This window comes from Podarcis cretensis (genome assembly GCF_951804945.1).
Source record: "Podarcis cretensis genome assembly, chromosome: 4".
In the NCBI taxonomy this organism is placed as follows: domain Eukaryota; kingdom Metazoa; phylum Chordata; class Lepidosauria; order Squamata; family Lacertidae; genus Podarcis; species Podarcis cretensis.
In genome coordinates this window covers 80,772,418-80,787,049 of record NC_137173.1, presented here as the reverse complement: position 1 = coordinate 80,787,049, position 14,632 = coordinate 80,772,418, and the positions used below count along the sequence as shown (strand labels likewise).

The window sequence follows — 14,632 nt, the reverse complement described above, 5'->3', positions numbered from 1 at the left end:
AATCTTGCAGGGGCAATGAAAGCCCATCTGCGTATAAATGTCACCTGCATAGATTGATAAAACCATGGTGTAAAATCTGACTATAAATTTATGTGAAAGACATTCTTCTTATTCACCGCTGTAGTCTCTTCAGTGGGAATTATCGCATTTATTTCTGTGACTCCTGGGATACACACTGCAGAAAGGAATTGGAGCTATGCAACTATTTTACAAAACCAGACAAACTATGTAAATTCAATGTCTTTTTCTGCAGTCAACTATTTCAAAAGATGCTAAACAGAGGTCGCACATAGTGCATGAGGAAAGCAAACAAGCCACACCAAAGCATTTTAAAAACATCCAATTAAATAAATAAAAGTTTCAATCCTCTCAGAAAAAAAAATGAGGATTTTCTAGCCCTTCTCTGTCGTTTGAACACACAAATACCACAAGATAAATGTTTACTGTTATTCAGTATTTAGTCAACCAATATCAGATACAAATGGTTGCAAGACACATTTTCAACTGTTCCAGCTACGGTAACATTTAACCAAAGGGTGTCAAAAGAAGACACAACTGTACAAAATAATTTTTTAAAAAAAGTTTGCAGTTTTCTACAAGGCTTGGATCCAGCACAGTTCCACAAGGCAGCCTCGCCAAATTCTCCCATTTCCCCTAGCCTGCTGCAGCCTCTGCCTGCCTGTTATTTGACAGTGCAGAGTGGCTTTGGGTTGGCGGACTAAGCAGGAAATCCCCATTTCATTATAGCAGTCTCTTAAATACTCATGAGTACTCCCAACAGATTTGGTCTAAATTCACGGCCAGTTCCATGCTGCTCCAACAGCAACCAGCATCGATGGACAGCACATCTCCATTTAGGTCACAGCAGATTCAGCAGACGGTAGACAGTGGAGGAAACGGGTTTTGCTTGCTGACAACAAGCTTTTGGTGCTGGTGCGATATATAGCCTTTGATGTGACCCTGGAACAGGAAAATGAATATTAATATTGTGAAGGTAAAACCCTTTATAGACCTTTGCTGGAATGAGATATGTATTCAGTAAAGTGCACAGGGCTTCAAAATAATATCACATTATAAAAGCAATGGTTTTTCATTTGCTACTTACCGTATTTTTCACTCTATAATACGCACCTGACCATAACACACGCGTAATTTTTAGAGGAGGAAAACAAGAAAAAAATATTCTAAACGAAACAGTGGATGTATGATTTTTGTGGTTCATGCTGTGGCCACAGACATGTGATCTGACGGTGAGTTTGGGGTAGCCCAATGCAAAAATCCTAAGGATCCATGTGGATCCATGCTTTGTAACCACGTTTTTGCACCATTGCGGCCCCATAAACAGTGTGTGTGTGTTTTGGTGCAGGCTGTAGCCATGGACATGCTACGTGATCTGATGGTGAATTTGGGGTGACCCAGTGCAAAAATCCTGAGGATCCATGTGGATCCGTGCTTTGTAACCACGTTTTAAGTGAGGAGGGAAGGAAAAGCACTCAAGGGACAAGGAACACGCGTGGGGTGGGTGGAGAAGGAGCTTTTCGGTGAGCTGAGCGGGGAGGAGGGAGGGAAAGAGCACTGTTGCTTTAAAGGTATACTGAAGGTATTTGCCCTGTGCCTGGGGTTTTTTCCATTTAACAGTTTGCCGCCTTTTCCTTCCGCTCCTTGTTTTGAGGCAGAATAGATTTGAGCAAGTGAGGAGGACTTGGCTTGCAGAGGATTCGCCATTAGCTGTGTAAAAGCACTCCTCCTTGCAGCCTTCTACTTTGTTTGTACACGTGGCTACTGGTATCATGTTCAGTTTGAGTGATAAGCAGCCACCAGCAGCAACAGAATGGAGCACAAAACGTGGTAGTGGCACTAGGACCCAGACAATGCTCAAATCTATCCTGCCTGAAAACAAGCTGCAGAAGTAAAAAAGCAGCTCCAGCTCCCTCCCCAGCCCAGCGGATCAACTGAGACAACTGAGACAGCCCCTCCTGTGCCCTGCTGGCGTTTAACCGCCTGCCTCCTTCCGGCTCGCTATGGCTCCCGTCTGTCCCTCCTCCCGTGTAAGCGGCTGCTGCCCGCTTTGCTGCCATGGCTCTCCTTCCCTCCCTCCTCCCCAGCTCCTCCGTAGGTTGCTTTAAAGCAAGCAAAGCGAGAGCCGCGCAAAGCGGGACAGACGCTTTGCTTGACTGATGGCAGCCAGGGCTCCAGTCCAGTGCATTCGCTCCATAACACGCACAGGCATTTTCCCTTACTTTCTAGGAGCAAAAAAGTGTGTGTTATAGAGCGAAAATTACGGTAAATGGGAAGCTGTGTAGTTAATAGTGGATGAAAAGCCAGAAAAATGGCAAACCTTTTTCATTTTTTACAGAAAAGAAATTGGGCAATGTGAGAGGCCTGCACAGGATAATAGACATCCTTTTGTACACGTATCGTGGTAGTACATAAAACCACCACTAAGAAAATGCCCCTTGCATAATACTTTAATATTAGATTTATAAACTATTTGCACTGAATAGGCACAAGTCTACGTATAGTCGTTGCATGCCACCATATATGCAAATAACTTGCCAGTGTTCATTAACGAATTGAGAGTTGGTGATTTTATATAGGCCTGGTACGACAACAACATGTTTCTGTGGAATGGTCTCATTTGTTCATGATGAATGAAAAACCACGATGCTCACCATATATATGAGGTTAGCTAGAATGCACTGGACTTCATCCGTATCAACATCATTAACTTTCATGAATTTCAGGGCAACAAGAAAGGCATCTAAAGACAGCTGGTGAGTTTTGAGTAACAAATACCTGAAAGAAGAACAAGTATACCTCAGTTATTGTAGCAAAGCTAGATGCGAGTCCCACCATCTCTATCCTGTAAGTACCAATTCATATTTCTGTAAATGGGGGAGTACAAAATACTTTCTCTATCTGGGAAAACCATATTTGAGCCCCACCTGGGCCAGGTCAGGCTAATCCAACCAATTATTATTTTTTCTCAGCAGAGAGTCAAAGCTGGGTGCAACCTGTTATAATATATGGACAAAGTTTTAAGGGGGAAATAAGCGTCACTTAGTCACTAAAATCTCAAGCTTAGCTGCATCCATTGTGTCCTCCTTTATTTTTGAGGTGGGACAGAAACCTAAGGCTGTACTGAAAGCACAGGGTTAGGGGGCAAAATAATCTGGTTATGCCAGTTGTTCCTGAATCTGTCAACTTCTTTACCTTTTAAAAAAGGAACGAGAACAAACTTAATACAATGTAATTCACTTTTACTTCTTGCTCCTAACTTGATTTCTACAAGCTTTGTTCATATTCAGAGAAATGTTCCTAGAATTTTTTCCACGGTAACTAGCATCATGGCTACCAAAAGGGAGAGTCGCCTAACAAAACAAACAAACATGGCAGCCTGGCTGAATCTTCGTATGCCAGCAGGACCAGAGGCAGAGTCAAGAGAAAGGGTTCAGAGTCAAGAGAAAGGGGTCAGAGTCAGTCTTTCCCCCATCCTGGACGGTCTCCCCTTTTCAAGTAAAACTTCCCAGGACTATAACCCAAATCTTAACAGGTAGATCTCAAACCAAGAAATGGATTTGAAAACCAATAATGGCTATTACATTAACAACTGCTTCCAGGAATATCTGGCACAGGTGTAAATCTAGGCCTACAAACAGGAAAATACATTTTTAATCAGCACTCTTACAGTTAGGAAGAAGAGAAGAAGAAGAGTTTGGATTTGATATCGCGCTTTATCCCTACCCGAAGGAGTCTCAAAGAGGCTAACATTCTCCTTTCCCTTCCTCCCCCACAACAAACACTCTGTACGGTGAGTGGGGCTGAGAGACTTCAGAGAAGTGTGACTAGCCCAAGGTCACCCAGCAGCTGCACGTGGAGGAGCGGAGACGCGAACCTGGTTCACCAGATTACGAGACTACCGCTCTTAACCACTACACCACACTGGCTCTCTAATTATTAGGCCCTAGGTGTAAAAGGAACCAATTGCTCTGAAGGAAAAACTTCAGCTTGTTTATTTCCGCTATTTAAAATGTCACGGGACTCTGTTTGTTAACGAAAATGGCAAGAGGTAACATGATTCAAGCCAAGATGGTTTTTCCCTATATTTAACACCAGAAATTATTATAATAACTCTAAGTACATATTCATCACAACTGCCTTTTCAGACAACATGAGTGATACTCTTCTTACACTTTCTTGAAGAGATTCCTGTAGGTGATGATTTTCAGCTTCTCGAGAATAAGGAAGATACCACAGCGAATGAAGAATGTCTCATGTTTCGCCAGAGCCTCGTTCAATAAAAGAAGGTTCCCTTCACTAGAGGAATTTAAAATTAAGAAGCGTTTTGAAAAGGCTTGTTTCAGGGCGGAAGCATACAGCATGTCCTTCCTACATATGGTACATAGACATAGGGAAGGATGTGGATGGCCTAGGAAAAGGAGAACTGCTTCTTCTGGACACAATAGTTTTCTATGCAGTAGGGAAGGTTTATGGGGAGACGGAAGGAAGCTGAAGCCCTGTTGTGAATGTGGAAATCAGCTCATAAAAGGTTAAATTCTGTCAAAGAAATGAAACTTACCTCACAGCCTTTGTAACTTCAGCAAACTGCATGAGGTCATATTTTTTTAAAAGCTGGATCATTGGCATGTGGCCCTGAAATCAAAGCACAGTCTGAAGTTGATTTGACAGCTTTAGGACAGCCTGCTCTTGAAGTAATCCAGCCCTCTGTTCTGGAAAGGTTCTCAGCAAAGCTCCAACTGAGCCATTCTGCAATTTTCGCCATTGACTTGGTGATTCACCAAACCAAGCATAAACTACCAGGCACTGAATAGGCACTCTTGGTTTTGCTGCGAACTAGGAACTTTAAATGCCGATTAGTTATCTAGCATGTGGCTGGATTTCTCCATGAGTGGTGGTGGCAAACATTCAGCTTGTGAGGTTACATGTTGTGCAGGTTCACCCTAGCCTATACTTGTCTGAACAGCTTGGTAAACACAGATCGTAGTTACAATGCGCTGGAGTATGCCAAAAGGATTTTGATATGTTCAGATGCCACTCACCAGTAACATTTTCACAGGCAGCAAATAAATTAAAATCATCCTTTTGTTTTTCTGGCTGGAGCGGTGGCAGTGCTCGAAGGCAAAAGATAGATACTCTTCCGCTGAAAACACAGAAAGAAGATTAATGCCATGGCTGAACCCCATATTTACCAATGGTAAGGAAACACTTTTTAGAATAATGGTGTCAAAGCTATCTGGAAAATGTACACGGCTTTTTGTCCTTTATTTTACAGTTTTGCAAGTATTAACGCTGAAATAAAACCAGCCTCCACCACTCCTTCCCCCACCCGAACAAAGTATTTATCATCATATTTGAGTGCGGCTTGTATATAATAAGTTTTATAGCATTTATTTCCACACTCACTGTTAGCTCTGTGATATCAGCTTGCCTGAATTGCAATAAGGTTTTGCCTTCCAATGTTTGCCAGAAACCGAAGTGTTTGGGAAAGCAAAAGACTCTGACACACTGTTTTGGTTTTTTTAAGTATGTGACCTAAGTTGAATGAGAGCCATTTTACTTATTTTTAAGTCATTTCACTCCCCCCCCCCCAAAGAGATATAACTGAGGCTGGCTTAATGTGAAGCCAAACTATCTCTCTTTTTTCCTCCTACTTTGAACACTGAAAGTAGTATATAAATAAAACTAGAGAAAGAAAAATATGTATTTAAAAAGCTTACAATATTAATACAACTCCACCCACTTTAGTTTCAGGTAGACATTACCACAGAACTAGATTTAGAACATCAGCAGTGCTTTGGGGCTTCTGTGCATTCTCCCTTCCTTGGCTCTCTCCTGGACAACCCCCTTTTCTTCTTTCAGCTTCAGGGCTAACTATGGACAGTGTTACATCGACACAAACCACAGTTGGTGCAAACCCATTTCTAACCATGGCTGCCATTAACTATGGTTAATGAAACCATGCGGTTCAGATGTAATACTAGCCATAGTTTCATCTGAAGCTGAAAGGTTGGGAAGGGGGATTATGTCATTTTGCATTTCTTAGTACAGAAAGTCTGATGTGTAGAGATCTTTCCTATTCTACTTAATTCAAGAGGGTTCTGGAAGCTTCTCTGTGTGAAATAAACAAGCAGAAGGTTCATGGTGTTTGGGTTATTCCTTCAGAAAAGCTGAGTACAGCTGGTTTAAAATGGTTGTGTTATCTCTTTCTGTCAAGGTCATGCTGACTATAATATTGAGGCCAGATGGAGCCTGGGTTTCATTCTATCTCTTTTCCTTCTGGTGTGGTGTTCTATATGTAGTGTTAAGATTTAGTCAAACTATAAGTTACTTCAAGTTTAAGTCTGCTGCAACTGGATTTCTTATGGACAGTGCCAATCCTGAATGTACTGGATTTGTGACCATTATGCTCATTTGCCTTCAGTAGCAGTAAAGCTCTGCTGGATGAAATGCCTCTGTGGTCTTTTTGGGGGGGATCCTGCAATGTGTTTAAGTTATTACTCTGCTAACTATACATTGGAATCTACTCTGGATCAATACGGAGTAGAATTCAAATGACAGATTATAGATAGGAAAGAGTCGTGCGCCCCCACAATACTCTTAAATGGGCAGCAGTGCATCTGCAGAGAGATTTAGCTAACAAAGACTAACTAACCTACTCCTAGAACTTGTGGCTTGAAGATAGTTTGTCCCTTCACCTTAAGCGCTATGTCACCAGTGCAACACGTCACATCACAATGGCATTACAGATAGATGCACCAACACAAACTGCTTAAAACTGCACAAAACCACATCAATGCGCACAACACTTTTGGCAAAAAACAAATAAACCAATACAGTACCTTGTTTAAAGTCACTGTCAAACATAGCTTTCCGTCCAACATAGTATCTGTATGTAACCCTCTGTGCCATACTGTATTCATCTTTAAGATTTGAGCTATCAATTGCTCTTATCAGCGGTTTGCACAGATGAAGCTTGTTGATCTGGAAACGAGTGTGACGTTAGCAGAGGGAAATCAACACAAAATGGCAGGATTGCTTTACGAGTTTGGCTCAAGGTCGTACCTTAAAATAAATCTTGAACAGCTGATTCACCAGAAACAACATGCCCCACTTCTTGGAATCCTCAATGCCAGCTCGACTATAAAAAAAACATTAAAAATGCATCAGGATCAGATTGTATTTTAAAAGGCAGGATTTTTAAAAATACAAATAAAATCCTCTAAGCCTCTGATCCACTTTTTTGCAAACCGACAAAAACAACAGAACCTAACCAAGCTGCCACCTATATACATATACACATATATACAGACACACACAGGCTATTCCTGGTCCAATTTAAACAGCGCATTCACTTACGTGTCGCTGGCACATACTCGAAAACAGCTCATAAGGAGTTCTGCTGCTTTTTCCAACATGTCGCCAACTTTGCCTTTGCCTTTCTTTGCCAGCTGCTGGTCAGCCTATCGTGACACAAAGCATCCGCGAGTCAGTGTCATACTCCTACTGGCAGGCCTTTGTCTTTTCCTAACAGTAACCAAGATGAAGTGTAGAACTCAAACATGCATTCGAAAAGGATGAATCAACTCCCCCCCATCCTGCCTGTTGCAAACACACGGCTGCACAATCAAGGGTCTAACCATTTTGCTCTGAGCAGCAGACATCTTCAGCATGTCATTAAACACACCGTAAGCCAATTCTCTCCTCCCAACCACACGACCAACAAAACTGGATTGTCTGCAGTCAGAACTGCCCTGTAGGAAATGTCCTGCTTACACTGCAAACACGACCCCAAGAACAATTTCTTTAACCAAATTTATATATTGCTTGAGTGTAAGAAAACCTCAACACAATATGCAAAGCAAGCGCTCCCAAGGCAATGCAAGGAGAGTCTCAGGATGAGCACAGAAAACCACCAAGGTTTTCCCCAGATCAGATAGGCCTTCACCACCACTCCCAGCAACCTCATTGGCACCCAGTAACTTAGTCACTAAAGATACTACTTACACTATTAGCAAAAATTCGAAGATCGAGGGCTACCGCATACATAATAGGCAAAGCCCTGGGAAAAAATAAAATACAATATAACAATGCATACACCATATCCCAAGTCTAACAGTTTACAGGGCAGTTTTAAGTTTGCCCGCAAGCCTTCAGGGATACCCCCTTCATGGTACTGTTTGATACCGGCTCCCCTACACCACGCTCCATCTTTTCTCTTCACATTTGTCCTTTCAATCCTTCTTGCTGGGGGCTGTGCAACCTTTGTTTTCATGATTTCTAATAGCCTTAGTTGGCCCTATGCACAACTAATGATGAAACATTTAGAGATGGCTTTAAATGCAATGGCATTTTGACCATCAACAGAAGAAATGGCATTTGCCTCTAGGTGAAAAGTCCGTTCTATTTAGCAACGGCATAGTTCTCATTAAATGTTTACCAGATACTTACCAGTTTTCCTCTTTGTGCGCTTGAAAGGCTCTTAGGAAAGATGTGCAAGGGTTACGGAAAATTAATACATGGTGATTTATACAATGATGTTTTATTAAAGCAAACACAGACAACAATAATGGCAATAGCGGCTGGGCAGCCTCATGGACCATGTATTTCAGTAATTCACTACAGATGTTTACCAGAGGGTGGCTGCCAGTAGCCAGGTTGTCTGTATCCAGGCTGAAGCTACCACACCACCAGAAGCTGGCAAAAGTCACTCCATGCCACCAATATCACTTAGATATCTAAAGCAAGGAATGGATATAACAGCACTACCAAACAACAAATGTGGTTTTTAAGGAGAAAAGGAATTCCATCCACAATGGGGTGGCAATTATGCAGGTACCTCGAAGTTAGGTGCATCCTTCCCTAACTTGAAGCTCTTCAGATGTTGCTGGACTACAAATCCCATTAGTTGATGAGTAGCCAACCAACATCTGGAGAAAACCAGGCTGGTGGGGAATATTGTTCATCCAGCCAGCAGCACAAATGTCCCATTTGTCCAGTTATCTAATGAAAGCCCAGCATCTCTCCATATCCTTCAGTTCAACATTATCTTCTCCCAGGAATGCAGCCAGCAGCCCATATTGTCATAACACAGACTTGTTTATTCCTTAGGCCATGCTGAAGGTTCTGAACTCAGAATTCCACAGCAGACTTTTAATGGAGTGAATCATAAAGGATATTGTACTATAACTGTCTGGCACTTGTAAGCTTCTACAAAATCGTGGTTGGCAACTGCGTAAGTACATCTATCAAGAGGAGAGACAAAGATTAAGATTCATGAGACAATAGCAAAGCTTTATACTATTTACTTTAGCTAGATTGATAAGTGCAATTCTTTGCCTATTTGCTCAGCAAAAAACCCCCCATATCTACCCAGAGTGCTTACTTGCAAGTACGTTTGTTTCAGCACTGAAGTCTAAAAATTTGTATTTGGCAACAGGTAATACTTGTTATTTCCCTCTACACTAAAAATATATTTGAGCAGAATATGAAAGGGTAACACATTTTATTTTTTACTTTCCAGCTTACAGACTGCAATCTTGTACAGACTGAATAAAGCAGGACTGATTTTCAAGTGAGCATACACATAACTTGGTTACACATTATACAGAGCACTGGGGCTCCTCTTACAGTTTTCCTGTTTTTACTATCACTGCTTCCAATGCTTACGTCTCTCCATTTTGCACTGCACTAAGTTCAATGGGTCTTACTCCTAGGTAAATTATGCATAGAACTTGTAGCTTGAATCTTCAAGAATTCAAGCCATAACCCCCCAAAAAGTTTTACCTTAAGTGGGCAGCAAACATTTCATCATAGGGTGGTTCCAGCACTTGCTGACATTTTTCTTCTGGAGATGAAAGCTGATGAAATAAATTAAATGCAATGAGAAATGTGATACCTTGTTACATGCAAACGAATGTAACAAAAAGGGCTAAATTTAGGGGAAAGAAACCACCAGGGGAACAGGGCTTGTTGGACACTGTGCAATCAATTACTGACTCAACAGCGTGAAAAAACAACAGCAACAGTTCTTCATTCACAAAGCTTGCAATAGTGGCCTGTGTGGCCAATTGGCCTACTGCGCTAACATTTTAAAATTGGCCTATTGAGCTAACATTTTTTAAATTATCTGTGAGAAAATTTAGAACGTCAGTGCATATTCAATAAATGGTGTGCATATGAGGGAAAGTGATCAGATCCATGCAAACACATTTATTATAATATGTGACAAGAAAAAAATATGCATGTAAATCAAGTTCATAAAGTACAATAAAAGGCAATGCATTCAAGAGCTGAACATATGGGCAGGGCTGCTGAAGATCTTACTATTTGGTCTATGGCTTGCCTTAGTAATTAAGGTTTTATTTATGTGGTTCTTATTTAAATACAATACTTAGAGAGATTCGTTTTTAATTATCTTGCTTAAAATGTGGAATTGTTATTAGTAGTAATATTAGTGGTATTGTTTGGTACTGAATGCAGAATTTGCATTATTCCAATTCCTTTTTGTAGGGATAAGTAAACTACATAGTTGAAATATGAAGCCGGTTATAAATTAGCTAACCAAAATAACGTAACAGAATGCAATTATTTTACACTGGAAATGGTTACAACAGAAATTACCTTTTCAGTACAAATACAGCAGAGCAGTTGAGTTCCCTTAATGTAAATGCTAAGGATTTTCATGCTTATACATGTTTACTCAGAATAAACACCCACCATGTACAGTGGGGCTTACTCCATAGTGGCACTGCGGTCTAAACCACTGAGACTCTTGCTTGCCGATTAGAAGGTGGGCGGTTAGAATCTGTGCAACGGGTTGAACTCCCATTGCTCTGTCCCAGCTCCTTCCAACAAATGCTGCCAGCTCCCTTGACCTGAAGCAAGATGAGTGCCGCAGCCCATAGTCATGTTTGACAGGACTTAACTGTCCAGGGGTCCTTTACCTTTATCGTTTTACTCCATAGTAAACATGCTTAGTAAGTCCCATTCAGTTCCGCTAGTCTTACTTGCAGATAAAGTGTATACAGGATGGCAACCCAAATCTCTTACCTGAAGTCTAGGATTTGCAACATGAGGATGTTTAAATGACACCAACTCTGCACAAAACAGTCCATCTCTGCTGTCAATAGATTCTAACACCTGTAATAGGAACACACACACAAAATATTATAGAACAAATTCCCTAGCCATACCCACAGAAGCAGTAAGAAATATTCTCATTCCTTGTTTTGTCAATTGCCATTTTGGTGAAAAATCTAGGGAGGAGAACCTGGTACCCTCAAGATGTTGTTGGACTTCAGCTCTGATTATGCCTGGCCAGCAGTCATGCTGCCAGCAACTGACGGTAATTTGAGTCGAACAACATCTGGAGAGTGACAATTTCCTGGTGCAAGAGTGGGGAAACCTCCAAGTTTCACTGCAAGGGAATGTGACATTCATTCTTGCACCAATGCAGAGACCAGCCTTCTATATCCCCTGCAGCTAAAAGAATACCAGTGAGCAATGGGTGATTTTAGTAAGGCAGAGAAAGGTAAATATGTGAAGAGACTTTGTGCCCAGTCAATTAGTTTCTAATAAGAGTTTTAATGGCTAGCTCAGTTGATTAGAGTGTGGTGCTGATAAGGCCAAGGTAGACATGTCTACTCAGAAGTAAGCACCACTGAGTTCAATGGCACTTGCTTCCAAATTAGGATGTGTAAGATTCAGCACAAAAGTGTATCACTTACCTGTTGCAGATATTGATTTATACTGATATGTGCCATTGAAAGGGTGTTGCTCCAAAGCAAGTAAGCACCTTAAACTGAAAACAAAACAAAAAGAACACTATGAATCAATGATGACAAAATAGTTATTCTGTGGACCAGACTGGGGAAACTATCCTCAACCCTCCTCGAATGTTTGAAAGCTTGGCTAAAAAGGGGTGGGATAATGGATGTGACTCTTGCCTTTGCACAGCAGGCTATGTTCCAGCTAAATTAAAAATCAGATGTTGCTATATACATAAGACTTCTGGATATAAAGAAATAGCAGAGAAACTGCAGAGAATATGATCCACCCCAGGATGTGATAATCTATCTGACGTGGAAGCTAGAACCACAACATTCCAAAAAGGAACTCTGCACATGTTCAGAAGTACATTCAGAAAGGAAGGAAGGTCTGGGGCACTTGAAAGGCTCAGACATTTATTACGAGAGAAGCTTTGCAAAGAAAAAGGCCTTGCGGGTTTCAGGGTTGGAGAGGGATGAGCTTTCTTGCCTGATCCCGACGTGCAGCGCCCCAGAAGTCCTCCAAGCTGCACACCGAGCATGCGCAGAACAACCACTCCATCGGACCCCTCCCCCGCGAGCCCCTTGTTGGCGACCTACCGCCGAGTTTCAGCACACGCAACTCCTAGACGCGTCGCTTCGGCGGTTCGCGAGGAAGCCCAGCAGTGAAAAGTCGCACCGACAACGATGCGTTAGCTTAGAGAAAAAAAAAAAGAACTTCCTTTCCGCCGAGATCTTACCCCTTCGCGGATTGGCTTTCGCCACCTCAAGGCTCCACCTACTCCCTCTGCTCACGTGACATGTTCAGCCATACAACCTGCGTCGCGGCTCCTCGCGAGGCCGGCAGAGGTGGGTGGGCGGGGCCTCCGCTTGCTGTTCACCTCACATTGAAGGGGGCGGGGCTCACCAAAGCCTCCTATTTAAATCGCAACCGGCGCAGGGTTCGTCTTAGGGGCGGGGATGGATTTTATCCGAGTTAAGGCGATATAAATGACAGGATCAGGGGTGCTAAATTCATCCCGTTCTGTTGTTCCATTTTTGTTGTTGCTGTTCCGCCCTACCTTCTAGGTATTTGCATATAATCTTTATATGTACGTAGAAAATCACGTGCCATCTCTATACCTATTTATACAGTAGAATTGCAATTTGCAACAACCAGTGGCCCAGACTCTCGAGCAAACTATCCAAACCCGTGTTCAGTCTGTGAGAGTCTCATGCAAACCTGACTACAGTCCACATGTAATCATCTAATAATATTTATTTATATGCCGCCCATCTGTCTGGGTTACCCCAGCCACTCTGGGCCGCTTCCAACAAAGGTAAAGGTAAAGGTACCCCTGCCCGTACGGGCCAGTCTTGACAGACTCTGGGGTTGTGCGCCCATCTCACTTAAGAGGCCAGGGGCCAGCGCTGTCCGGAGACACTTCTGGGTCACGTGGCCAGCGTGACATCGCTGCTCTGGCGAGCCAGAGCCGCACACGGAAACGCCGTTTACCTTCCCGCTGGTAAGCGGTCCCTATTTATCTACTTGCACCCGGAGGTGCTTTCGAACTGCTAGGTTGGCAGGTGCTGGGACCGAGCAGCGGGAGCGCACCCCACCGCAGGGATTCGAACCGCCGACCTTTCGATCGGCAAGCCCTAGGCGCTGAGGCTTTAACCCACAGCGCCACCTGCGTCCGCTTCCAACAAAGCAAACCACAAATATGGAAAGCAGCAAATGTGGCGGTGCATGTTTACCAGAAGTTAAGTCCAAATGATTTCAATATGACTTGCCCCCTTCAAAGGGCAGCCCTACATGCTGCACAAGTAATGAGTGAAGTTGCAAGCTGATGGAATACTTGAACCCAGTTGGTCTTCTTAATAAATGGGCCTTTCTTTTTAATAAAGGGGCCTAGACTTTGTGCCAAGTGGGGATCATTAACAGATATGAATGTCTTACTTTGTGTTCAAACTTATACTATCAACATAGTTCTAGCCCAGCTAAAAGGCCCTACCCCTTGTAAGCAATTGTGAAGTTGTGTACATTTGAGCAGTGTATACATATATATTATTTATACACTGAAATAGTAGTGACTGACAGGGAAAGAGATATTTGAGTTGTGCTAGATAGCTCAGTGAAAATGTTGACAGCTGTTCTGCAGCTGCAAAATGGCAAACCCCATGTTAGGAAAAGAACTGAAAATAAACTGTCAATGTCATGGCTTCATTATCTTTGCTCACTGTGAATGGTGCATCTGTGAACCACCCTGAGACATCCGGATATAGGGTGGTATATAAATTCATTTAATAATAATAATAATAATAATCTGCAGCAGCACATCCCAGAGGCTTCCACCTGCCCCGGCTGCAACAAAACATGTCTCTCCCCTATGGGTAGCTCTACAGCAGGCATAGGCAAACTCAGCCCTCCAGATGTTTTGGGACTAAACTCCCAGCACTTTTTGTCTTCACCCCACTTCTCCTCCATTGTCTCCCGAGGCAGACAGAATGCCAACCTCGCAGCTTCTTCTGCTTGGTCTTGAGACTTGTAAATCCGGGGACTGTCCCCGGGAAACGAGGGCGTCTGGTGACCTTACTATACAGTATCAGCTTGTTCCCACGACGAATAAACCTGGCTTCTCTTTCTCTACTCAGAGAATGAACTTGCGTAGAGTTCAAAGGAGATGGGGGGTGGTTTGTTTGTTTTATTTGTTTGACTGATTGATTTGTCGTTCCGTTTAATTCACAATGCAAAGAATCACACGGCGCCCTTTTACTGTGCAAAAAACCACACGACGTAAGAGCAAAACAAAGCAGAAATAGCGCCTCCCTCGCCCGCCCGCGCACCGCCCACCCCCACCCCTTAG

The 14,632-nt window shown here is 42.7% G+C and overlaps 1 protein-coding gene across 2 annotated transcripts; it reads right to left on the bottom strand.

Moving 5' to 3' along the window:
• Positions 1 to 439: 439 nt before the first annotated feature.
• PCID2 (PCI domain containing 2) lies at positions 440 to 12,572 on the bottom strand. 2 transcript variants are annotated; one of them, XM_079973023.1, is made up of 15 exons: positions 12,387 to 12,572; positions 11,748 to 11,821; positions 11,071 to 11,160; positions 9,805 to 9,878; positions 9,203 to 9,263; positions 8,470 to 8,516; positions 8,026 to 8,080; positions 7,378 to 7,481; positions 7,084 to 7,159; positions 6,861 to 7,002; positions 5,061 to 5,161; positions 4,580 to 4,653; positions 4,192 to 4,317; positions 2,673 to 2,796; positions 440 to 960 (listed from the first exon to the last, which is right to left on the bottom strand). In XM_079973023.1, exons 2-15 carry the CDS (start codon positions 11,781 to 11,783, stop codon positions 871 to 873), a joined length of 1,200 nt encoding a protein of 399 aa, XP_079829149.1. In that variant the 5' UTR covers positions 11,784 to 11,821; positions 12,387 to 12,572; the 3' UTR covers positions 440 to 870. The 2 variants fall into 2 exon arrangements, with proteins under 2 accessions (XP_079829149.1, XP_079829148.1); XM_079973022.1 differs by lacking the exons at positions 8,470 to 8,516; positions 9,203 to 9,263; positions 9,805 to 9,878; ... (1 more) ...; positions 11,748 to 11,821; positions 12,387 to 12,572 and adding an exon at positions 8,858 to 9,146.
• Between the last annotated feature and the right edge of the window lie 2,060 nt (positions 12,573 to 14,632).

Bases quoted from the DNA above. Each gene is read 5' to 3' on its own strand.
- PCID2 (XM_079973023.1), bottom strand. From the start codon at position 11,783: ATGGCACATATCAGTATAAATCAATATCTGCAACAG. The intron at 5,162-6,860 runs GTACTGTATTGG...CTGTGTTTTCAG, and splicing joins TGACAGTGACTTTAAACAAG to CGGAAGAGTATCTATCTTTT. The intron at 2,797-4,191 runs GTAAGAAGAGTA...TTCTTCTTTCAG, and splicing joins AGGAATCTCTTCAAGAAAGT to GTATTTGTTACTCAAAACTC.